Source organism: Martes martes (genome assembly GCF_963455335.1).
Source record: "Martes martes genome assembly, chromosome: 1".
NCBI classification, from domain to species: domain Eukaryota; kingdom Metazoa; phylum Chordata; class Mammalia; order Carnivora; family Mustelidae; genus Martes; species Martes martes.
This window is the reverse complement of record NC_137888.1, coordinates 71,370,366-71,395,485: the sequence shown is the minus strand read 5'-3', so window position 1 is coordinate 71,395,485 and position 25,120 is coordinate 71,370,366. Positions and strand designations below refer to the sequence as shown.

Here is a 25,120-nt window from a genome sequence, read left to right as displayed (position 1 = left end):
TTTATGTGCTGGTTTAGCATTTGGAGATGGTATATTATCACAAAACTTTCTCTTTAAAACCCCTGGTTTCCATTTGAAAAGAAAAATTAGGTCAGCACTAAATATTGATAAATTCTGCTCTTATAGCAACAACTATTTGGAGAAAGAATGCCTTTTTAACAATGTATTTCTCCTGCCTCCAGAACTGCATTAATAAGAGAGAATATAGCATACTGATGGCATTTCTAGATAAACTGACTTCTTGGTTTCTTGAGAAATTCTGATATTTATCTGAATTTTTATAGAGAGCTATATATTTTGCCACTTCATGTTTACTAAATCTTACTAGAATGACAGGCATTTGGGGGATTGTAAAGATGATTACAGAAGTTTTTGTTTGTTTGTTTGTTTTTTGCCATGGTGTGAATTTTCATTGATAAATGGTGGTTCTAATCTACCACACTTTATAGATGCATTATGTGTTTCTTCCTCATGCCAACTGTATTAATCTATTTTATGATAGGACCAGACCGTGGCAATAGAGGTTACATTTGGTTACAGTTAAGCTTCCATTTGCCTTTTCTTTGACACCATTATAGATTGGTTTCGGTAATGGTTGATGGGTGCCCCTTATTCAAGCCCATTTCCTTCCTCCATCATCTCACATCATTTTGGTTGTGGTGCGTGAATTGGTGAAGTACTAATAGTAGTTTATTAAATTACAATTTTTTGGGTTAGACTATTTCTGCTGTTTCATCCTTGTTTTTACTTATTTAAATGGTTAAAAGTTTTATATTGAATATTTTTCTGTAATTTTTCTGATTGGAAGATTAGGGATTGCGTATAAATTTGAACTCTCTTTAATTGTAGGAATTTCCAAACATATACAAAAGAATCCAGTTTTAACAGTCATCACATATGGCCAGTCTTATTTAATCTTTATCCTCCTCCTTCATTGCCTCTTCTCAACCTCAGACAATTTTAAAACAAACTGTAAATACTGTATATTATCTCATTGGGTAAATACTTAATGTGTCTCAAAATTATGAGGACTCTTTAAAAAATCAATGCTATTAACACAATAAAAAATTAACAGTAATTTCCTAGACAACAAATATCCAATTAGTGTTCAGATTTCCCTAATTTTCTCAAAAATACCTTTCTGTAGTTATTTTTTCAAATCAGAACCCAGCTAAACTCCACGGTTTACTTTGGTTGAATTATCTCTTAATTCTATTAATATACTATATTAGTTTCCCTTCCATTCTTTTTCCCTTTTGCCACGGATTCCTTAGTCAATTGTGAAATCAAGTATATATCAAATTTATGTTAAAGTTTTGACAAGGATACTTCATAAATGGTGACCAAGTTAGACTCTTGAATTGATTGGTGAAAACTTATGAGTGGTACATGTCAACACTTTCTTCTTTTATTGCTCCCAATTGAGTAAGATTTATTTCTCATCATAGCAGTGATACTGAATAACAGGTCAGAGGAAACATGTTTATATGTAATGCTATTAAACATAACTTTCTTTAACAAAATTACTAATTCATTATTTGTTTTTGGTGTTTTTGTTTTTGTTTTTTTGTAATTAGAAACAATAGTAAAACAACAGTAGTCCTTATTTGGCAAAAGATTGCCAGACATAGTCAGACTACACATTTTTAATTTTGCCTTCTGAGTCATTGGATTAGGTAACATTTCTGTCTACTCAGTGGTCTGGCCAACATTACTTTTCCTATTAAGGATGTTGAAATCCTTGCTGTTAATTTCATACTGAAAATAGTAAGTATCAAAAATCTATCTGACCAAAATCTAAGCTTGTGGATAATTCTTACAATTTGTGTATAAAATATTTACAAAAAATCTGGTATTCTCTTTCAAAATTCATTGTGAATGGTAGTATATCACATTTTTTCAATCACTTAAGCCTTGTTTGAAACTTTACAAATGAAATTTTTTAAAAAAAGAATGGTTAGTTTAAAAAGTACTCTGAAAATATATTCATTTGGGGCCTGACAACTTTATGAAAATAACTTATTTTTCCTTGAATTTTTTTTCTCATAATGGTGAAAATTATGTGAGATATACCTTTTTCCAGGAAAAAAAAACCCTAGGAATATTGATATTTATCTATGGAAATGTTTTCTTTTTTTGGTTGACTAATGCATGTTTGAATCTGCTATTTCTTTACATTTATTGCACCTATATGTTATATTGTTTTATTTATTTTAAAAATTTGATGGAAAATTATTTTGATTTATATGGAATTATTTCTAATTAAATTCTTTAATGCATTAATGCTATTTCTAATAATTGCCTATTACTTAGAAGACATAAATTTGTAGATTTTTGGTTATTGGTAATAGGCAAGTGAGAATCAAACAATACAGCTCAGTGCCTAGAATGTTGAAAAGATGTTAATTTTTGCTTTCTTAGTCCATAGGTCCTTCCGTGTCCTATGGTTAAAAGAAATGCCCCAGCACTTTTGATATCTGCTAATGTACTTGCTTCCTTTGTATATTTTCCAATGTGCCTTTTCCTGATAAAGATTCTCCTTAATAGCTTTTATGGATATTTTGAAATGATTTCTTAAATCTACCTACTCCTACTAAGAAGTGGTTTTATGTTGGATAGAAAATAATCATCATCCTTTATAAAATGGAGACTTAAAGTTGTGTATTTACTAGAGCAGTGCTGATTTGGTTTCCTTTATTTGTTAAAAAAACGATGTACTGACTGTGATGTCAATGTTGCTGTGGCTTTTAAGAGTTCAGAAACAAAAACTAACAGGAGGTAGGCGGGTAGGTTTAGTGAGGACTCTAATCGCTATTGTAGGTTGTAAAGTGGGAGCATTTAAACTCTTGGTAAACCATCTTATGTAAGCCCTTCTGTCTTTGCAGATAAATTATTAGTCATAACTGTAGCAACGAAAGAAAGTGATGGATTCCATCGATTTATGCAGTCTGCCAAGTACTTCAATTATACTGTGAAGGTACAGTATATCTTTTAATTCATGGAGATGTTAGAATATATGACTAAAGTACATTTTTTCATAACAGTAACAATACCACCACCACAATCTGCAATCCACACAAGGGAGTTGAAATTTGGTTACATAGTTATTGAGTTCGTGTATATAGTTGATTGTCTTACGGGTATACTTTGACCTTATTAATACTGTGCCACTTAGATAATAATTTCTTCATATTTGATAATGCTTTGTATAAACGCATTATATAAAACAACATAAAAATATGGTTACATATATTTATGTTTCTTTTGAGGGGTCATATATAAGCACAGCATAACAGATTTGACAGTAATGTTTTTCACTTACTTTGAAGAATTTTTTTCTGTAATGGGTGTGTCTGTCATAGTCTGTTTCTTTGTCTATAGAGAATTAGAAACATGGCTGTGAGGGGAATAGCTTTTCTGTCCCATTATTGAGAGTTGTTCTCCCTGTTGTTTATTTTAGAGGAGTTTGGGAATGTTATAAAAGTATAAAAATGTTTTTTAGAAGACTGACCTCCAGGAGAATATCTCATTGATAAATGATCAGAGAAAACCTGGGGACTTTGGTAGAACTAGTAAACTGAGTGTGAAAGGCCTGCTTTTTTAATTTACTTATATATTTTTTTATAGAAATGAGGATCTGTCAGCCAAGTCTTTTCACAAATAAGAGGTGGATGGGGAGGTATCCCAAGTAGGAAAACAAACCAGCCAACTAACCAACAAACTGAACACATTTACAAACCTCCCCGCAAAGAAAACCCTAAAACCAACCAACCAAACAAAAAACAACTTAAAAAAAAAAAAAGTGCAGAAGATCATTTTGCTTAGGGAAAAACTGAGCTGTTCTAGTATGTAATGTAGAAAGAAGGTGGTATTCACTTACATAACCCCTGGGAGACTAGGTACAGATGTTAATATAGAGCAGCTATTAAGGAGGCTAAGCTCTGCTGGAAAAGAGATCTAGTGTTAACAACCAGATGTTTAATGTGGAATAAATGAGAAATAGGTTAGAAGTTTGTTAGGATAGAGGAAAAATATAGTAGTATATACTGATAGGAGGCATATGGAAGTAACAGTGAAATTAGAGTAACATAATGCTGAAATCTAGTAAGGGGGGGAAATCTTTAGAGTTTGGCCTGGGGAGAGTGTGGGATATTCCTTATATGTGAAGCTGTTTGGAACTTTATATATTGTATTCTGTTGAAACCATATAAGCTAGATATTACTTCATTTCTAGGTAAGGAAAACTTGCCCTAGGATATATAGCTATGAAATGTCAAATCTTGGAACCAGCCCATTTGAGTGACTCTTCCTGTCTTCCCAATCATGAAATGTAATAGTTCTTAAAGTGTGGACCACAGACCACCAGCATTAGCATCATCTGGGGAATTGTTAGAAAGGAGATTCTCAAGGCTGACATCAGACCTACTGAATCACACACTCTAGCAGCAGGACCCTGTCAGAGACAGTAGGATCTTATATTTTTTTAATATTTATTTAAGAGAGAGAGGTCATGAGTGGGAGGAGCACAGGGAGAATCTCAAGCAGACTCTTCACTAAGCACAGAGCCTGATGTTGGGCTCAATCCCATGACCTTGGGATCATGACTTGAGCTGAAACCAAGAGTCAGACATTCAACAGACTGTGCCACCAAGGCACCCCAAAGTAGTCTGTGTTTTAACAGACCCTCTATGTGATTCTGATTCATACCAAAGTTTGACACACTGATAGAGTGGAAAGAAAATAGAGAATAGAGCTTAGTGTGGTACACTGCACAGAGTAGGCTTTACATGTGGCTGGGTCTGGTATTACTGTGATATTGGAGAAATCCAGAAGGGTTTTGGAGTGGAAGTATAACAAATCACAGGGCTATAGGAGGCTAGTTTTTAGGACAAAAACTAACAATTCTACTAGATTAATAATTCTCCTAGACTAGCCCCAATATGAATCCAGATCCACATCAGTTTTGAGTTTTCTTGGTAGCGTTTATCTCCAACCTGCAGTAGAGATGGTTGGTGATCAAGTAACAACTAGGGATCTGAGGCTAGGAGCCCCATGGGCTTTGCCAGCCAGGTTTATATTTGGCTCAGGGTTTAGTGATGTTGGAGCTAATAGTATTCATTTTCTAATAAGCAACAAAACTAAAAGGCAACCTACTGTGTGGGAGAAGATATTTGCAAATGATATATCCAATAAAGAGTTAGTATCCAAAATATATGAAGAACTGATGCAACTCAATACTCAAAAAAGAAAAATCCAATTTAAAAAAAATAGGCAGAAGACATGAACAGACATTTCTCCAAAGAAGGCATCCAGGTGGCCAACAGATACATGAAAAGATGCTCAACATCACTCATTATCGGGGAAATGCAAATCAAAACTACAATGAGGTATCACATCACACCTGTCAGAATGGCAAAAATCAAAAACACAAGGGAAAGGAAGTGTTGGCAAGGATGTGGAGAAAAAGGAACCGTCTTGTACTGCTGGTGGGAATGCAAACTAGTGCAGCTGCTATGGAAGACAGTATGGAGGTTCCTCAAAACGTTAAGACTAGAACTACCCTATGACCTGGTAATTGCACTACAGGATTTTTACCCCCCAAATATAAAAACACTAATTCAAGGGATACATGCCCCTCTATGTTTATAGCAGCATTATTTATAATCACCAAACTATGGAAGCAGCCCAGTGTTACCATGCATTTCCAAAGTGGAGCCAACTGCTGAGCCTAAGGCAAACAGTGAGGAGAACAGCTGCAAGTTTAGCTTTGATTAACTGTGCTTTGGCAATTTCTTGCATTGATAAATTATGAAGCTTTTGAGGGTTATGGGAGTTTAAGATTTATAAGGTAAAGTAGGTGACATTGGACCTAATGCTCTCTGTCTTTCCTTGAATGACCCATTATGGTTCAGTAGGAAAATCACCCAAGGGCCCTGTCCAGGAGTTACTGAGCTTTCAATGTTCATCATACAGATTTCCTGCCAGATTGAAAAGTGTTATGGATATTTCTGTATTTTTTATTTTATCTGAACAAATTAAAAATAAGATATGAGAAATACTGTCTGTGCCCCCCCACACCCCTTGATCTCCTTAGATTAGACTCTCCTTTTGAAATGGTAAAATTGGGAATGGCATTTTATGGGGTGGATAACATTGAAGAATCATGACCTGACCTGTGCATCAAGTGTTTTTCTCTGTAGCATCGTGATTTCGTGATTTTGTAAAATGTTGAAAGAGTGGATACTATGTCATATTCTACAAGTTGTTGATCACTTCTCGCTTTTATGTTACTGTCATCACTTGAGTTTTACTCAGTGATAAATGTTGATTTCATTTATAGGTCCTTGGTCAAGGAGAAGAGTGGAGAGGTGGTGATGGAATCAATAGTATTGGAGGGGGCCAGAAAGTGAGATTAATGAAAGAAGTCATGGAACATTATGCCAATCAAGAGGATTTGGTTATTTTGTTTACTGAATGGTAAGAGAAATACTCTATAGATTTTTAAGTTTACATGAAATTATTTTTAAAAAGTGTCAAAATTTGTATTTGCAGATTATATATTAAATTATTTTATTCACAAGGAATTATTGTTTAAAAAGTAGATTTTACTCATGATTATAAAACCATGGTCTGATATAATTATGTAATGGATTGAATCTGATGAGTTACAATGAGAAAACATGGCATGAGCTAACATTTTTATGAAATTCATATTTTAATCCTAACCTGAGGTAGAAGAAAGATCATGTTGAGCTTTTCTGTTGAGGAGAGTAACTCAGTGGATCCTGGTCAACCAGAGAGAAACAGACCATGAAAAGCTCTAAGTGAGAAATGAGAAAGCCTTTCCAATTTGTGAATATCTTTTTGCATATTGTTTTACTTTCCTTCTACCTCATTTCAAGTGTCCACTGTACTTCTTTACCTTCTTTCTACAAGTTTTTATAATTTCAAGTTGTCATGAGTTATTAATGGTTGCTACCTTCTTTCTTCCATTTTTTTCTACCTTTTTATTTTTATTTTTTTGTCATTGATTGCTCATTTCAAATCCCCATGCACTTTCCTCTGTAACTTAGGAAAGTTTATTTACATCTCTCCCTCAATTTGAAAATCAAAAACCATAATTTATGCAGATATAGAAATAAAGGCATAAATTTTGAAATGAAAATAGACATAATGAAGTCCTGGTGCCATCAACCATTAAAAGTTGAGAGGCTCTGTATACTTGCTTCTTTAGAATTTCCCTAATGTCTACCAGGAAGGAAATAAAGTTCTGCTTATAGCTAACCTGATCTTGCAACATGAAATGTGGGATAGCTGTTATCAGCTTGCGTACTGGGAATTCTTCTGCAGAATCTATTATTAAATATTTTTTATCCTTGGAAAAAGAATAGAAAGCTCATAATAACTGTTCAGATTAAATATTAAGTATGTTTTGGTTTAAAATTACCATGGATTTCAAACAACCATTTTGGTGAGCTTGCACTTGCCACATGTACATTTTTATCTTGACTTTGAGGCAAATTCTGCTTGTGAAAGTTACCACATATGTGCCAGTAATGGTTTTAAACACCCAAGCCTCCTTTTGTGTTTTCAGAAGAACCTCTTAACCTCTACCTTTACCCTCCTCCCTCATTCCACCTCCTCCCACCACCACTCACAGTCTAAAATTTAGCCTTGGGAGAAGCTGATGTAATAAGATGTCATTTGTTTCTCTTTAAGAAAAGGGATACTTTGAGATATCTGAAAACTGCTCGAGGTTCCATTTGTTTATTCAGGTGATATGTTAAGATCCAGCTTGACAAAAAAGACAACAGTAGGATTTATTTATTTGGGGGGAGGGGGCAGAGGGAGAGGAAAAGAGAGTCTATTTTTTGTTTTAAGATTTTTTGTATTGGAGAGAGAGAGCAAGAGAACACAAGCAGATGGAGCAGCAGAGGGAGAAGGAGAATCAGGCTCCCCAGTGAGCACAGAGCCCAATGCGGGACTTAGTTCCAGGACCCTGAGATCATGACCTGAGCCGAAGATAGGCACTTAACCAACTGAGCCACCCAGGCACCCTGAGACAGAGAATCTTAAGCAGGCTCTATACCCAGCACAGAGCCCAATGCAGGGCTTCATTTCACAACCCTGAGATTATGACCTGAGGCAAAATCAAGAGTTGGTTGCTTAACCAGCTGAGCCACCCAGATGCCCTTTAGAACATTTCCAGTACCTCCAAATAATCCCTTGTGTTATTTAGATAGGTTTTTGTGAATTAATTTGGAAACAATTTATAACATTTCTTCCATGGGAATATGTATTCTAAACTGTCTTTTGGATGAACATTTAAAATTAAGAGACTAGATATTTATAAATGTACTCTATAGAGTAAGATTTATCATATTTAATTTAGATATAAACAAATATTTGTCAAGGGTTTGGGTTCTTAAAATGAAAACTGAAGCTATTCGTATAAGAAAGTACTACAGACTTTTTTCAAGTTATTTCATACTGTAGTGTGTGTATGTATGTGTATATGTGTGAATATAATTTAGATGTTTTATAAATCTGACACTCTCTCCTTGATTAGAGCAACTACCAGTAATTATAATGAATTTGATGACTTGTAACTGAGAAGTGTGAGGAGTTCTTTTGGAATTGACTCATAATGATTTTGAGGACAAATATTGTAGCTTGGTAGCTGCATATTCCCTTAAGGAGAAAAATTATTCCATAATGATTTTATAATTCACCTTAATCAAGGTAGGTGAGCCCTTTGAGTTTTATTACAAGGTACATTGTGTTACTTTTAGAATTACCTTGTAAAGTATGTGTTTCTTTTACTTTAGTCACATTGAAGACAGATGGTCAGATCTAATAATCATTACATAGTAAACAGGGTTTTTTCCTTTTTTTTTTAGAATAATGTGTAGACCAGTATGTAACAAAGTGTTTTATTATGAGTAAGTTAGATACAAATTGAATATCTCCACAGGCTTGTTCTGTACTAGATACAGTAAGTTAGAAACCAGCAGAATCCAGACCCCAAAATAAGCATGAGGTAGAATATTTTGGGTATCAGATTAATGTCCAATGAAAACCTTGGTTATTTCTTTTATTCTTTTTCTTTTAGACTTAAGAAAATTCCTTTTTTAAATTTTTGTTTAATTTTTTCAGTGTTCCAAGATTCTTTAGAAGTAATTAGAAATAAAGTTGGTATAATTATTTGAGTTTGAATTTGGACAGAGCAGAAATTTCTATTTTTTTGGTGGTGTTGAATATAATGGTATTAAACAGAATGCAGATGGTGCTACATTTTGAAAGACTCCCAATATGTGTGATATTTAAAAGACTTATTTGGTGGTGGTTATTGGCCTCACCAAAAAGGAGTATTTCCTTTATGAAAATATCAAGAATTTTGGTAGATAGAGACTCCTCCGTTCATTTAAGTATTTGTTTAAATATAATTAACTCAATGACTTTGAGGTAGGATAAAGGAATTGACTTTGCTGTTTATAAGCTCTTGCTATCTAATGATATTAGTAAGGAAGACTGAACTTAAAAAATTAGAATTGTAGTCAATGTTACAATACAGAAGTCAATATAGAATTAAAATGAATGTAAAGTAAAGCCATTATTATAGTAGTTTTCTAGTTGGCTCTGTTCTGGGACATGGATTGAGGATAAGTAAAACTGCTTGAAAATGCAGGGATAATCTTAGTCATACAAATCTTTTCTGTTAATGTGTATGCCTTACCCCTTGTATATTGCTAGCTTCCATTCACTTACCATGTTGGATTCTAATTCTCCTTATTTCCAGGCAGTGAAGTTTGGGGATGTACCTGATTTAAATATTGTCTGGGTAAATAGCAAGGTATCCATAAATATTAGCTAACAGAAACTTGCATTAAAAGAAAGAGGAATAGCTCTTACAAGAGGAGAAATATAGTGGATGTTTTGAAACTGTTTTTAATTTTTTTTAAAGATTTACTTATTTATTTTTGAAAGAGAGTAGGGGAGGATCAGAGGGAGAGACAGCCCCAAGCAGAATCCCCGCTGAGTGTGGAGCCTGACGTGGGGCTCCATCCTATAACCCTGAGCCAAAACCAAGAGTCAGCACTTAACCAACTGCACCATTCGGTGCCCTGTAACTGTTTTTAAAGATGGATTTTCTTCATTCACTTAGAGAAACAAAATGATTTATAAAGGAAGGAAAACATCCAAATTTTCTAAATCTCAAAGATTGAAATTATTAGAAAAACAGATTTTCATTGTCAGAAGTCATGAAAATGATGCTTCTGGTCTTCCATATCTAGGCCAATGTTTCTTTTTTTACTTTATCTAAATATTACTTTGCTGAGAAAGTGAGGTAAGTGGAAAGACTTTTCACTTCACATTTAGTACACATGTCTTAAGCACAAACTGTGATCTAGGGATTAAACTTAACACTACGAAAAAGATAAACATAGATCCCACGCTCAAGGAATTCACATTATACTAATTTTCCAAATAAAACTGAACAGACCTAATTTGAAAGACATAATATGTCTCCGAAAGTTTGGATGTTAAAAAAAAATTGCATTTTGGCATAGTCTCTTTAGAATCATTTACTTTTAGAAAATTGTCAAAGATTATGTTTTATTGATTGTTTTGATTATTATTTGTAAAAATATTTTTATGATTTTATTGTTGTCATAAATATAATTTTTATTATTCATTTAATAGATGACCAGATCCTATCTATTTTATTCCATGAAATAAGTATTTTATACCTTTCATAGTTCAGGTTACATACCCAATATGCCTGCAGTTTTTGTCTTACATAGTTTATACAGAAGACACAATAAAAATTTTCTGAAAGCAAATCTTTCCAAGTATGATGACTATAATTTTAACCAACTATGGCAGATTTATTTGATGGACTCCTCCTTCCTGGCAGTGATGACAGTTTAAGTGTGTGACACAAAGAACCTATTCATTAGCAATGGACAACATTTCATTATATTAGTATGAAAGAAGGGCAAAGTGTATCACAGTCCTTAGTTCTAGTATTGCTTTTTTCTTTTTTTCTCTTTTTTGAATGGAGATTGAAATCATTAGCTGTCACTTAAATATATTGCACTGCCTTCTGGCTCATCCAGAATAGTCTGAAATATGGTTAGGCATTTTGTAGGAAATGAGTGACTTGTTTTTTTCAAATTGTTCAAATGTTCTTTTTAATATTTACTGAATGTTGGAATGAAGATGAAATAAGTTATATGCAAAAGAAGTGTTGGGTGTTTATATATATATGTATGTTTATATATTATCTGTCTATATGTAAATTGATATATGATACTCTCATATGGCATTAATTTGCCTGTGTATATATGTATACAAATATGTGTGTGTGTGTATAATACGCAACATATATATATATATATATATTTTTTTTTTCCCAAACCAGATTGCCTACTCCTTGAAGTTTGTTCTTTTGAGTAAACATGTGTTAAGTATCTGTTATGTGCAAAATATGGTGCTGGCCCCGTATCTCCCTGAAGTCAGGGAGAAAGGGCTGAGTGGGACAGAAATCTTGCCCTTGGATACGTTTTTCCATCCATAGCTCTATAAATATTGTATCTGGCATGTCGTAGCTGCATAATAATAAGTTTGGGGGATTTTTAGAAGTTTTTTTTTTAAATTCCCTCATTGATTTACTGAATGTTTACTGTGTACTAAATATGTGTCAGATTTAAAAGTTCTCATGTTGCAGAGATAAATTTAACTATTATTTAAATGTAGGGGAAATTTTTTCATTTAATTAACCTAACCTTTTGACTTTTTATTTTCCCAATATGGAGAGTGACCCAGAAACAAGTAGTGGTGACTCGTGGCTTCACAGGTAGCTAGCTAGCAGCTTGAGTAGTTTGTTGTCTTGGTGCCATTCCTGCCTTGGATGCCTTCTTTGTTAGGTTACTCTAGCGCTAGCCACTCAGAAAACAGTCTAGAGAAAATGACTCTCCAGCACGGCAGTGTCCTCATTAACTTCTACCTCTACCCAACCTCAGTAAGAATTCTGTACAGGAAATGGAAGTCTATACCATTTGGAGAAAAAAAGTCTCCCAGTAATATTTAGTTTTTAAAATAGTACCCACTTTTTAAGAGCTAATTCCTGCCCCTTCCTTCAAAATTCTTACAGTAAATTTATTTATCATTTTATACTGTGCTTTTATTGTAATGTATTTTGTAAGCTCAACGGAGTCGATGTTGTTTAAAAAATATTTATTTATTTTTTTAAGTAGGCTCCACACCCAGTGTGGGATTTGAACTCATAACCCTGAGATCAGGAGTTGCGTGCTGTACTGACTGAGCTAGCCAGGTGTCCCCTGATTGACAGTTTTAAGTGCTTTTTTTTTTTTCAGGGGGAGGGGACAGTGGTGTTTCATAGTACTGGTTTGTGGTATTATCTATAGAAATATTGATGTATATTAAGGTGAGGACATGATTAAAGGTGTATTGCTACTTGTGTGCTTCGGTTTCATTAGACTTCAACTTTTAAATGCTAGCTGCTAGTAGTTTGGGTGATTATAACTTTTGGCTTAAGTTTGTGTCAGTGATGAAGAAATTGTTGGATTGGGGAGGAACAAATAAATAAAATTAGGGAACACTTCTGTTGTTTTCTTTTCTGGCTACTCAGTAACTTTTGCTTCTTGTTAAGACTGGGGATGACTCATTCATTCATTTGTTTGTTCATTCATTTGTTCAACAAATATTTACTATCTTCAAAATACAAGGCTTAGGGGAATACATGGATAAATAAAGATGTGGATCTGGCCGATGAAGGAAGAACAGGCAGTCTAGTATAAAATAGGCATTCCTAGCATGAAGAGCAAGAAATAAAATGTTTCATGAAAGGGGAAATGAAAAGAGCTGTGGGAGTTAAGAGAAAGGGAGTGATCTTTTCCATTTAGGCTGATCCACTAGAAGTTTTTAGAAGAGGTGAGATTTGAAATGGGCCTCAAGAGCGAATGGTGTGGACCCAGTTGGGAAAAGATGTGCTAAGTGGATGGAACATTATGAGTAAACGCAGATGACAGATCAAATAATTCAGTCTGGTCTCAGAACAGGTTACTTAATGGAATGTTATTATTGTGATGCTGATTACTTTAGACTTTATTCCAAGGTCAGGGATTGGTAAACTGTGGTCTAGCTTACTTCTTGTTTTTATAAATAGTTTTATTGGAACACAGCTATGTCCATTGCTTCTGGCTGCTGGTGCATCACAACAGCAGAATTGTGTCCTTGAAAAGGAGACCATATTGCCCTCAAAGCCAAAAGTATTTTCTGTAAAAGGCTAGATAGTAATTATTTGTAGAGTCCTGCTTTAGACCTAGTTGAGAACGACTGATCCGGTCTTGGCTGGAATGGTTTTCAGGAGAGTTTATTAGACAGTCCTTATCAGAAGTGGAGTGGAGATAGGTAATGTGGGGGCTCGTAGGGTTTTTGAATCAATCTAGTCCAGTGTCTTCTAGAGAGAGTGGAGAAGATTTGAATGCTAAATAGATTAAGTAGATGGAATCAGTAGGATTTGGTGAAATATTTTATGAGAGAGGCTGTAGAAAGGGAGGAGGCAAGGCTGGAGGAAAGATTTTCAGCTTGGGTGACTGGGTGGTTGATGGTGCCACAGAAACAGGGAACACAGAAGGACAAACGCTTGTAAATGTTTGAATGAACTGTTGGAGATAGAACGCTGACATGTCTGTTAGAGAACTCAGTATGACCACATAAGGTGGGACCTTATAGTTTTTGCAGGACCCAGGAATATTTACCAGAGTTAACTGTGGAAAAATTTTATTATTCATATTTAAATGGACCAAATTCCTACGAGAATTATTTTTGTGACTGTTGTGCATTTTTAAAAAATTTGATTATTTGGTTTGTTCTGGCCAAAGTAATTTTAAGTAGAAAAACTTTCTTCCCTTTGAAAAGTTTTAAATCAATTTGGAGAACTTTTCTAAAGTACTTAAACACAGAAATAACAATGCCACTAAAATACGATGGGAAAGTTTTAGCAACCTTAAGTTTTTATTCAAATTCTTACTTGAATTATGTGAATGTAATTTTTGCACTTACATTTTGCTTTAAAATAATTAGTTTTTGTTATAAAGGTAAAGCATACTTATAAACTACTGAATCATAAAAGTGAAAGTTGCTACAAATCCTCCTTTTCAAGCTACTGGCTTTGCTAATAGTTTGAGACATACAATGTGGATACTATATCCTTCACTAGGATTATAAAGACAGAAAGTTCTCACTTTCCAAATGTGCTACCTGCAAAATTTCTGAGTCAGTTGGCCTCATGTGATTCTCTGACATAATAAGCCCTTTTTTCTGTGTCCAGACAATGTATTGGGGTTCTTCTGCAACTTGTAGGTCAGTCTCTGTCTCAGAAGTTTTGATTTATTTGCCTCGCTTCTTGAGACTCAATTACCTATGATACTGGTCTTCTTTCCTAATCTTTAATATTAAAAAGAATATATCAACAACTGGTAGTCTTCAGGAAAGTAACCCTGTTAGAAAAAATGGGATTATCTTAGTAGGCAGAAATTTAAAGTGGTCATACTGAGGAGCTAGGTTGTACTTGTTTATAAGAAAAAGAGAAAATTGATATTTTTAAAGTATTATTTTGTGTAGTCAGATTCAGTTTTTTACATCAACAGGGAGAAGTTAGTTTGAGGTTTTAGTCAGAACATATTTATTCTGATTTAAAATTTATCTTTTAACACAAGTGTATATAAAAATAAAATTATTTTAAATTACAGATTGGTATAAACTTAAAAGTGAGTTTTTCTCCTGCCTTTCCCATTACTGCAGTCTCTTCTAGTAACAATAATGTTAATTTTAACTTCAACGAGTGCCTATAATGTGCCATGTATTGTTCTTAATTTTTTGTTTTTTTTTCTCAATAACTCGATGAATCAGTGCTCCCTTCTCCTATGTTCTACATGAAGAAATGGAAGCATAAAGAGTTTAAGTAACTGGTTTAAGGTTACTCAGATAGCATGTGGCAGAGCTGAAATTAGAAACCCAACTAGCAGACTTCAAATTGCATGGCCTCAGTCCCTTTATGAATATGTTATTAATAGTATTATTAATAGTACTAACAGAAGCTTGCCAATTGATTCTGGAAGAAAGAAAAAGCTGTGTATCAAAATGTGTACATATAGACATGTTTTAATTTTGAGGTACTATTTTCTGTAACTGAAGAAAAAAACATCATAAAATTTAAATCCTCTAGAACAATATAAAATGAAAAGAAATAGTCTATCTCTCTGATCCCAGCCTTATTTTTACTTTTTAAAAAAATTGGCTGGGCACAATTACTAAATTGAGTTGCACATTAGTAACATTTTAACTCTCTCAGTTTTGCTTTAATTCAAAAGTGTGCTGTATGGTGAGGGTATGTGTATGTCAAGTATTTGTTACTTGTGAAGTGTAGTTCACCATGAAAGCAGAAGAAAGAGAGGGAAGGAGCAGAGGGCAAGCAGCTTCCTTTGTAAATTACAGGACCTGGAGATTACAGAAGCACACCAGTTCCGCTCACGTCCCACAGGACAGACGTAATCATGTGGCCACATCTAGCTTCAGAGTAGTCTTTAGCAGGATGGCCATGTGCCCAGTTAACACAGGGGGATTCCATTACTCAAATAAAGGTTCAGGAAAGTATATGGGGGTCAATCAGCATCTCTGCCACAAGGATAAACTTACACTATTCTTGCTAAAGCAATTTTTAAAACTTCATGGGGTTTTTATTTTGATAGAGATGGACAATAGTGTGTTTTATTTTGATAAAATAATTCACACCTAGAAAGTTCTTAAATCTTGCCTGATGCATTATTACTATCTTGGCATATTAACAAGCTCTTTGAGAGCAAGGGTGGCTGGGAAAGGCAGTGGAAGAGCCTCCTTAACTCCTCCACTCCACATCACAGCAGTGACTCTAGACTATCAGCTGGTAGGAAGACTTGGTGCTGAATTCATGAACATTTGTTTGTTCTTATCATTTGCTGCCTGGGATGTCAGGTCAATAAATTATGATCTTTAGAAACTTTTGGTCTTGAGGTACTCTGATGTGGAAAAAAAAAAAGGATGCCGAAGAATTTGTGGGTTATAATGAAAATGAAGAATTTTTTTTGCAGAGTGGAAGCATATCAGGTAGTGGCTGTTACACTTCCTATTTTGTTAATCATTATCATTCTGTGAATGAACAATGAGCAATAATGTCTCCAGAAAAATCAGTGAAACCATAGGCATTAAATTCTAGTGTCAACTTTTAGACTTTTTTTTTCAAATTTATTGAGCTTTAAAAAGATGCAGTTGTCTAAACACTTTTATTTTAAGATTTTAGGCTAAATAGTGATTCAAATATAAATTTATATAGGTGATATTGAGTAGTTGAACACATTTCATCAAAGATAATAAAATCTTCAGACGTTATAATGGATGGGTACAAATTACATTGAAACGTTAGGCAATTATAATGGTAGCTTCTTTTACATCTATATTTTATTAAGTTCTTTAGCGAGTTATTGATTTCTTAACCTTTCAGCACTGTTTTAGCATTTTCATTTGGGGGGATACTAAGCTAGTACTAAAAAAAGTTGTCTTTGTTTGGACTTCATTTGCCAATGTAATGTAAACATGAATAATTTAGTACAATCCATATAATTTAACTTGAGGGAAAATTGTTTGGGAGTATTCTGTAAATAGCTGGTATTAGTCTTAGGTTGGATTTTAAATTCTAACTTTATTAGTGACTATTTCTTGGTTTATGTGCCTAAATACTCACAAGTGTATTTTAAAACTTCTTTTTCCCCCCTCATTAAACAGCTTTAATGTCATATTTGCTGGTGGTCCAGAAGAAGTTCTAAAAAAGTTCCAAAAGTCAAACCACAAAGTTGTGTTTGCAGCAGATGGAATTCTGTGGCCAGATAAAAGACTAGCAGACAAGTATCCCATTGTGCACATTGGGAAACGCTACCTGAATTCGGGAGGTGGGTAAGATACTGGTAGAGAAGTTTAATGCTAGTCACAGAAAATTATAAAGATTGATGAAACAATCTTTTTTTAAAAAGTTTTTTAATTTTTTTATTAACATATAATGTATTATTAGCCCCAGGGGTACAGGTCTGTGAATCGCCAGGTTTACACACTTCACAGCACTCACCATAGCACATACCCTCCCCATTGTCCTTAGAAACAACCTTTTTTTGATATATGTAGCTATAGACATGAAACTTTAAATAACCATTATCTTTTTTATTACTATGAAAAAATGTATCAGGTTAGAATCCATGGCGTGTTTTGTAGTTGACAAAAGGTTTTCCACATATCATATCATATATGATACTCCTAACAAAACTAAGCGGTATAAATATTATTTCCAGATTGAAAGTGGCAAAATCCATGTTCCCCCAATTTAAGTGACTTTTCCTAAAGACATTCAGTTGTTCAAGGAAAAACAACATGGATTCAGGTCTTCTGATCATAGTTTGATGGAGAATTTTCTGGCTATAGGATAATGGGTTTAGTAAGTTCCCATACTTAGGAAAAAGTGCAAGCTACAATTATGTAGCTGTAAAAATAGGCATTACTTAATTTTATCTATATTTTAAATATTTCAGAGTCAGTAGTCAAAGAGTTCAGCATTGAGTATCTGGGTATAAAGTACTGCATTAGCTTTAATCATGGATTAAAGGCACAAATTATTACATTTTCCCTCTCCTTTCAAAAAATAAAATAAAACTGACTTTGGGCATTATTATGACTCCAAAATGTTTTCCTTAGACTGAGATTAATATAAACAATGACCAGAATATGTAACCAAATAGGATGGGGGACATGTTAGAAAAACAGTTTGGATGGAAGTTGCAAGCCACAGTGGGAAAACAAAGTTTTTGGGGTGATTTGCATGTATATAACTGATGCTATTCAGTCTAGTTCAAGTAAGTACTGCTTGAGGTAACAACATTTTTGGATTCTAGGCTCTGCTCAAGCTGCTTATAGCAATGAAACCTTTAGCAAGTAATATAGTTTCTCTGAAATGCCTCAATGCCAGCTCTATTTACCCACAATATATTTTAGAAACCCATTCCCATAGCTGTACCCTGGAACTTTGTCAGCCCCTTATAAATACTGCACTTCTGAAACCTTAAATTCCAGTTTGTATTGCCTAGTTTCAGCTCACTTTTTCTCTCCATCTCAATACAACCATAGTTTATCGTTTGGGGGATCTCTTGATCATTTTATTATTCTCCCAATCTGTCTACCACCTTTGGATTTTACTTCCACATTCAAGTCAGAACCTAGGTTTTCTCAGATTGGTCACTTCGACCTCATTGCCTTAGCCATCTTTTCCTCTTAGACTGACAGTTTTATATACTGATGAAGCCTTTCCTAAGATTGTTGCTCACTTCTGATGTCTGAATTCTCAATTATGGATTGGTGCAACTTCTACTTCCAAACTGTCAGGTTCTCAGTAACACACAGCTTTTAATTTATCCGATGTCCTAGAGTGTTTAAAAACCATTTAGCTATGGACCTCTGGGAGAAGTTTTATTTTATATATATTAATTTTCTAAACATGACATATGTAGTAAAATATCATATGTAAATTCATCTAGATAGTGATATATTTATTCAGGAATCTAAATTTCAGACAGATGTACAGTGCTGTGGAAACAGCAGAAGACTAGCAAGTGAGTGCCTTTATGAGCTAGTTTAATTAAGGAAAAGGTGCTTTTAAGTGGGAAAGAGATCATATAAGGACATCAAAACATGATTTTTGTGCTTTCTGTAGTCATAGTAATTAAAGTGATGCTAGGAAATCTAAATATATCCAATAAAAGTGTATGTAATTTCATGAATGGGGAGTTATTTAAGGGACAAGAGTTTTGTTCGTGATTTTATCATTTAGTTTAAAAATATATGTCATGGAAAGAAAACATGTTTCCTAATCAGGAAAATTTCAGAATGTTATAAACATAATATGGCAGTTTAATAAAAAATATAAATCATATGAAATATATCTCACATAATTTGAAAATAGATGAAATTTCTTTTCAATTTTGAAATAGGTTTATAAAAAGGATAAGAGAAACTAATTTTTGAAAAACAGCAATATATGCCATTGGAAAATGTTATGTGTCACTACTTGGACATATTTTTCATCATAGTAGTTGGGTCATAGGAATTAAAAATGCACTATTTTTCAGTGTTTTAGGATTTTTTAGTTTGATGAAAATAATAAGAATGAGCAACCAATGATTGGTTTAAGCATGTTTTCATTTTGTCTTGTTTTCTCTAGGTAACATTATTCCTAGACGTATTTCTTTTCATTCTTTTATTCCTACAAGGAAATTTTAATATTGAGGGTAAAAAATTAGGTTTTCTTTCAATTCAAGGAGTAACAATTGGTCCCTTTTAAAAAGTATTGCATGTCAATGAAACATAGCATCTTGGCTGCATTTCTGAAATGGAGAGGAAGATTCAAAAGGGGGAAAAATGATCCTTTTGTCTGTGTCTTTTATAGACAACTGTTAGTGGCAAATTTAATACTTATGCTCGAAGGCCAAGGGGAACAATCCAATTTTAGACTTCCTTCTCTAGACTATGACACACAAAATCTTGCCAGAAAATGGTTTAGCAGGTACAATAATGACTAGTTCAAGGAAAGGAAAAATTCCCAAAATGGCCTAGATATAGAATTTATTTGAGATGTTTGCAGTCAGTGACATTTCCAACATTCCTTTGATTTTGTTAGCATCACTGGCACTGACATTAAAACCACTGTAGTAGAGACTTTTTTTTTTCCAGAAACAGTGAATTCTCTCCAAAGGATTCAAGAAAGAGCATTTTAGAAGGTCAAGAAGAAAATTCTCTGTCTTATTCTGTTCTTTTCCTAGTAACTTTTTCCCTTAGGGCCCTTGGAAAACATTACTCCCTCTCTTGTGTCAATTAATTTTGGGAATGTGTTTATGTGAGTCTCTGATTTGTAGTTGGTGGTAGTAAAAACTCACTCTATTTTAGTTTATATATAAAACAAACAATGCTCAATAACATTTTTTTCATGGTGAACTATAAAATTCCAACCTAAGGATTAGGCCTAATGGCTTTACAATTCAATGCAACTGGTCAGTGGAATTAGTAGACACAAGTTTTGGTCTTTGACTACTAAATTCTCTAATCTCACTCTGTCATATTGCAGGATTTATTGGTTATGCTCCATATATCAACAAGATTGTTCAGCAATGGAATCTCCAGGATAATGATGATGATCAGCTATTTTACACCAAAATTTACATTGATCCACTGAAGAGGGTATGGAACAGCTCCCATTTTCAATGTAACCTCCTTGTTTAAGATGGCTACTGGAGCTCCAGCCATTGCATCCATATTCTAGGCAGTTAACAGGCAAAATAGTAAATAAAAGGCCATCTCAGTTGTATCAACTCTCTTTAAATAGCCTTTCTAGAAGAAAAAAAATTCTCTTTTCTTTGACCAGAACATATTTATGTGGCTATGCACAATATGGAAAGAAAATGTTGGCCTTTATTTCAAGCAGAAACATCCTACTGAAAATCTGAGTTCTGTTATTAAGGAAGGGAATGTAGGGACAATAACCTGTGTTACCAGTCCCTGAGAGAACAATCCTGAGATTGATTTAAATGAAACCCTGGAGAGAAGTAAAACCAAAGTTCCCTAATTTGAGAATATTTTTAGTATATTTATGTAATGTAAGTTAATGTTTCATAAATTCACTGTATGTAACTGATATAGGTTAGAACTGACATCGTTCTCAAGTGTCCTGAATTGTATAATTTGTAGGTGGTATTACTGTAAACACGTTTTTTAAAGTATATTTTATGGTGAGTTTCCAACTCTAGCTGTTTCTGTTCCTTAGATAAATAGTTAGATAAATAAGTTAGATAAATAGTTCAATCATCTAAATATTTTCATTAGACACTTTATACTGAAGAAACCTTATTCTTAAAATGTTTATTTTTCTTCATCTCCGTTTTTTGCTTTCCCACTTTTGTGCCTGACAGAGCAAGCCTGAGGATTTGCTTTTAATCTGGGAGGAGAGACCTACTGCTGGCATGAGTTCTAGCCCATGAAGCATCATGCTTGTCTTTCTCAGTGTAATTCAACTATGAATATACTTTGAGTCTTATTAGTTGTCTCTGCTTCAGGATGCTTTCTCTGAACTCTCACTGCTGAGTCCATAATATTTTTAGTCATATAAATCCTGTTTAAGATTTTTTCAGGACTCTGGACTTTGGAAAACAAACTGAGGGTTGCAGAAAGGAAGGGGGTGAGGGGATAGGGTAGCTGAGTGATGGGTATTAAGGAGGGCACATGTGGTGATGAGCACTGGGTGTTATACACAGTTAATGAATCATTGAACACTACATCAAAAACCAATGATGTACCATATATTGGCTAATTGAACTTAAAAAAAAAAAAAAAAAGATTCTCTGGCAGCATAAAATTTTATCTGGTCAGCATGTGTCCTAGTCTGTTTGTCATAACAAAATACCTTGGACTGTTCTTCAGGCTGCAAGTCCTAGATCAGGGTGCCAGCTTGGTTGGTTTCTGGTGTAGACTCTCTTTCTGGCTTGTAGACAACAGCAGCTTCTTGCCCTGTCCTCTCATGCTGAAGAGAGAGAGACACACACACAGAGACACAAAGGCACACTCATACATACGTGAAGAGAGCGAGAGAGTATACATGAACTCTTTGGTGTCTCTTCTTATATAGACATTAATTCTATCATGAGGACATCGCCCTCATGACCTCAGTTTAATCCTAATAACTTCCCAAAGGCCCTGTCTCTAAATACCAACCATCACATTGTAGATTAGGGCTTCATATGAATTTTGAGGGGACACAAACATCAGTCTCTAACAATATACAAAGTCAATTTTAGGAGTATTATTATACAGAGAAATGTAGCTGAAAAACTGGTATGTTGAGAATCATAAAGTTTGTAAAGCAGATTAATCTTTATGATTATACTGGTTAATTATAAACCTATTGTAGCAGTCGGATTGGTGATTATGCTGCAATAATAACCCCAACCCCAAGAGCTTAACACAACAGAGGTCTGTTTCTCCTGCTGTACGTCCACTGTAGGTCAGCAGAGGGTTTCTGCTTACTGTCCTCACCTGGGACCCGGGCTGATGGAGCAGCCATCTTAGACTTTACCAGTGCATGTGCCAGAGAGAGAGCACACTTAGGGTCTCAAACTGGAAGCTCCATGCTTCAGGTTAGAAGCAAAATATTTCAGCTCTGCTAAAAGTCACTGGCCAGAATTAGTCGTAAGGAAGTGGAAATATTTGGAGGGTAGCATGAATACTTTGCCATTCCCTTTATCCTTTAATCCAATCAACTATAAAATTACAGTCTTTCTTTCAGAAGAATATTGCTGGAAAAATTTACAAATAAGATCCTTAAAATCTGCAAAAAATAAAATATAGTAACATGATAGTGTTGTTTGCATATTTGTTGTCATTTTCAATGGTATCTGTATTCTCCTTTTTAGGAAGCTATTAACATCACATTGGATCACAAATGCAAAATTTTCCAGGCTTTAAACGGAGCTGTAGGTATGCTTCCTAAATACTGAATTGCTCATGTATACAAATGAATACCTGTATTTTCAATTGTCTGTCCTTTGTCATATCCACTTTGGGGGTGTGATTAAGATTTATTGTATAGATATTATTACTTTTAAAAAATAATGGACTTGAGGGGGCGCCTGGGTGGCTCAGTGGGTTAAGCCTCTGCCTTCGGCTCAGGTCATGGTCTCAGGGTCCTGGGATCGAGCCCCGCATCGGGCTCTCTGCTCAGCAGAGAGCCTGCTTCTCCCTCTCTCTCTGCCTGCCTCTCTGCCTGCTTGTGATCTCTCTCTCTCTGTCAAATAAATAAATAAAATCTTAAAAAAATAAAATAGAATAAAAATAAAAAATAATGGACTTGAGCTTACCTTGATATAGTGAAATTCATTTACTTAAAATCATGTCCTAAGACTAGTGCAAAAAAAGATAAGCTTCTAGCTTTAGGTAATTTAGAATTTAGTGTTTCACCATCTGGAGACTGTAGATATATTTTTAAGTTAATTATACCTTATTATTACACATTTTTCAGTATAAATTCTTCATATTGTGAATTACCAGGAGTATGTGTATTAGAGTACTTTACCTAGCTGAAGGTAACTGGTAACCAGGCACATATACTATGGAATGTGTGGGTGTTTGTGTGTCTGTGTTTTTGTGTGCCTATGCATGTATGCCTGTGTTTGTTTTCCTTGACAGACATATATCTTAGCAAAAATATACTAATACATCAATTAATTAATATATTAAAAATAAAAACATATTAATTCATTAATGCATTAATACTTTAAACATTAAAAATACATTGCAATTCAGTACAACTCTTCGAGGCAGTGCATACGCTATAAAGTTTCTCAGGATGAACGCATTTAGTTTGGAGCGTTTAGAAAATGTGAGGAAAAGAACTGGGAAACACCACCGGACCTGTGTATTCCTGGAATTGACATTAGGCCTGGTTTTCAAGAACTGGCAATGCTCTCCATGACGTCCAACTGTGGAGACCTTGCTTATGTCTGGCAGTGTTCTATTTCCCATATTTATGTTGTTATTATCATCATAATAACTTTGAAAGGCAGGCAGGGATCCCATTTCACAGTTGAATCAATTCAATTGTTTAGTTCATCCTGGATAACATTACTATCAAGAGTCCTTGGGGGCAGGATTACAAAGAAACTTTCCTTCTGCTGGAAACCTCAGTGGCTAGCACCTCCGTTTGCTGGTGCCGGGCTGGAGTGATTGAAGTGCTCTCTGGTGTAGCATAGGCAAAATTCATAGAAGTGTTGTGGCACATGGAATGGCACTTGTGGGAAATTCTATAACAACCAGAAGATATAGAATAATGTACACACATATATGTATATATGATACACACACATTTTAAATGACTAAAATCTGTTTTTTTTTTTTCTTTTTAACCCAGATGAAGTTGTTTTGAGGTTTGAAAATGGCAAAGCCAGAGCTAAGAATGTATTTTATGAAACCTTACCAGTGGCAGTTAATGGAAATGGACCCACCAAGGTGAGTCATTTTTCCCCGTTTCTTTATTTTTGGAGATAGACTTTAGAGCAATGTATAGAATGTCCTCTTCTCCTTCCCCTTCATCCCCATCCCTTCCCTTCTTCACCTTCTCCACGTCCTTTCTTTTTTAGTGTCTTTAAGAGGCTCTATTTTGATGCTAGCAATCTACTAGCTTCATCTTTTACACTGTAAATTATGTGGTTTCCTTCAGATTCATCAAACTGATGATATCTCCTAAGCAAAGTGATACCTTTTCATTCTATTTTTAACACATTTCACTTTAGTGTTTAATAATAACAGCAAACGAGAGAATAAGCCGTATTTCCCTCATACAGGATATCCTATCTGAGTAGGAAATGTTCAGGTCTGTAAGTCACCACTTTCTTGCTTAACAACTCTGTTGAGATTGAGGTGTAACTTTTTATGCCTGGAAGCTTCTTGCACTTGTGTTATACGAAGGTTGCTAGGTTATAACTGACAAAAGACTTAATGTGACTAATGAAATTTTGGATCCTTTTCAAATATATATAATTGAGCTTGCTGAAAATGTTATTGACATACAAATTCATGGATAAGTTTGGTAGTTATCTGTCTATCATCATTTAGGTATCTATTTCATAAAAACTGTGCTTAAAGCGGTGTTATGAGATACTGAGATGCCTAGTTTATCACGAGTCCGTAGAAGAGAGATGAACAGATCTGCGCTGTGGGAAGAGGGGGTAGGGTGATGTTGTCTGCTGTTTCAGAGGACTGAGTAGTCTGGAATTCCAATGTAAGCTACATGGATGGGAAGAAATGCAAGGGAAGCCCATACTGGCAGCTTTTCCATGATCAAATTGGAAGAAGTAGATTCCTCTTCTTCTCTAGTTAATCTTCCCCGCCTTGCTTTTTGTCCCATTCCAGCCCTCCTACAAATCCCTCTTGCCAGGTCAGTAAGGACTCTCAGTCTTGGATTGGTTTTCCTTGC

At 34.5% G+C, this 25,120-nt stretch overlaps 1 protein-coding gene across 1 annotated transcript in view; it reads left to right on the top strand.

The window, feature by feature from the left end:
* Positions 1–25,120, top strand: part of PLOD2 (procollagen-lysine,2-oxoglutarate 5-dioxygenase 2) — a gene marked incomplete at its 5' end in the record, with an annotated part of 77,969 nt that overhangs the window by 38,750 nt on the left and 14,099 nt on the right. Inside the window, 6 exon segments of the mRNA XM_080801238.1 lie at positions 2,886–2,977; positions 6,341–6,477; positions 16,849–17,012; positions 20,225–20,337; positions 22,563–22,626; positions 24,056–24,153. Of these exon segments, the coding sequence (XP_080657364.1) occupies positions 2,886–2,977; positions 6,341–6,477; positions 16,849–17,012; positions 20,225–20,337; positions 22,563–22,626; positions 24,056–24,153 (668 nt within the window).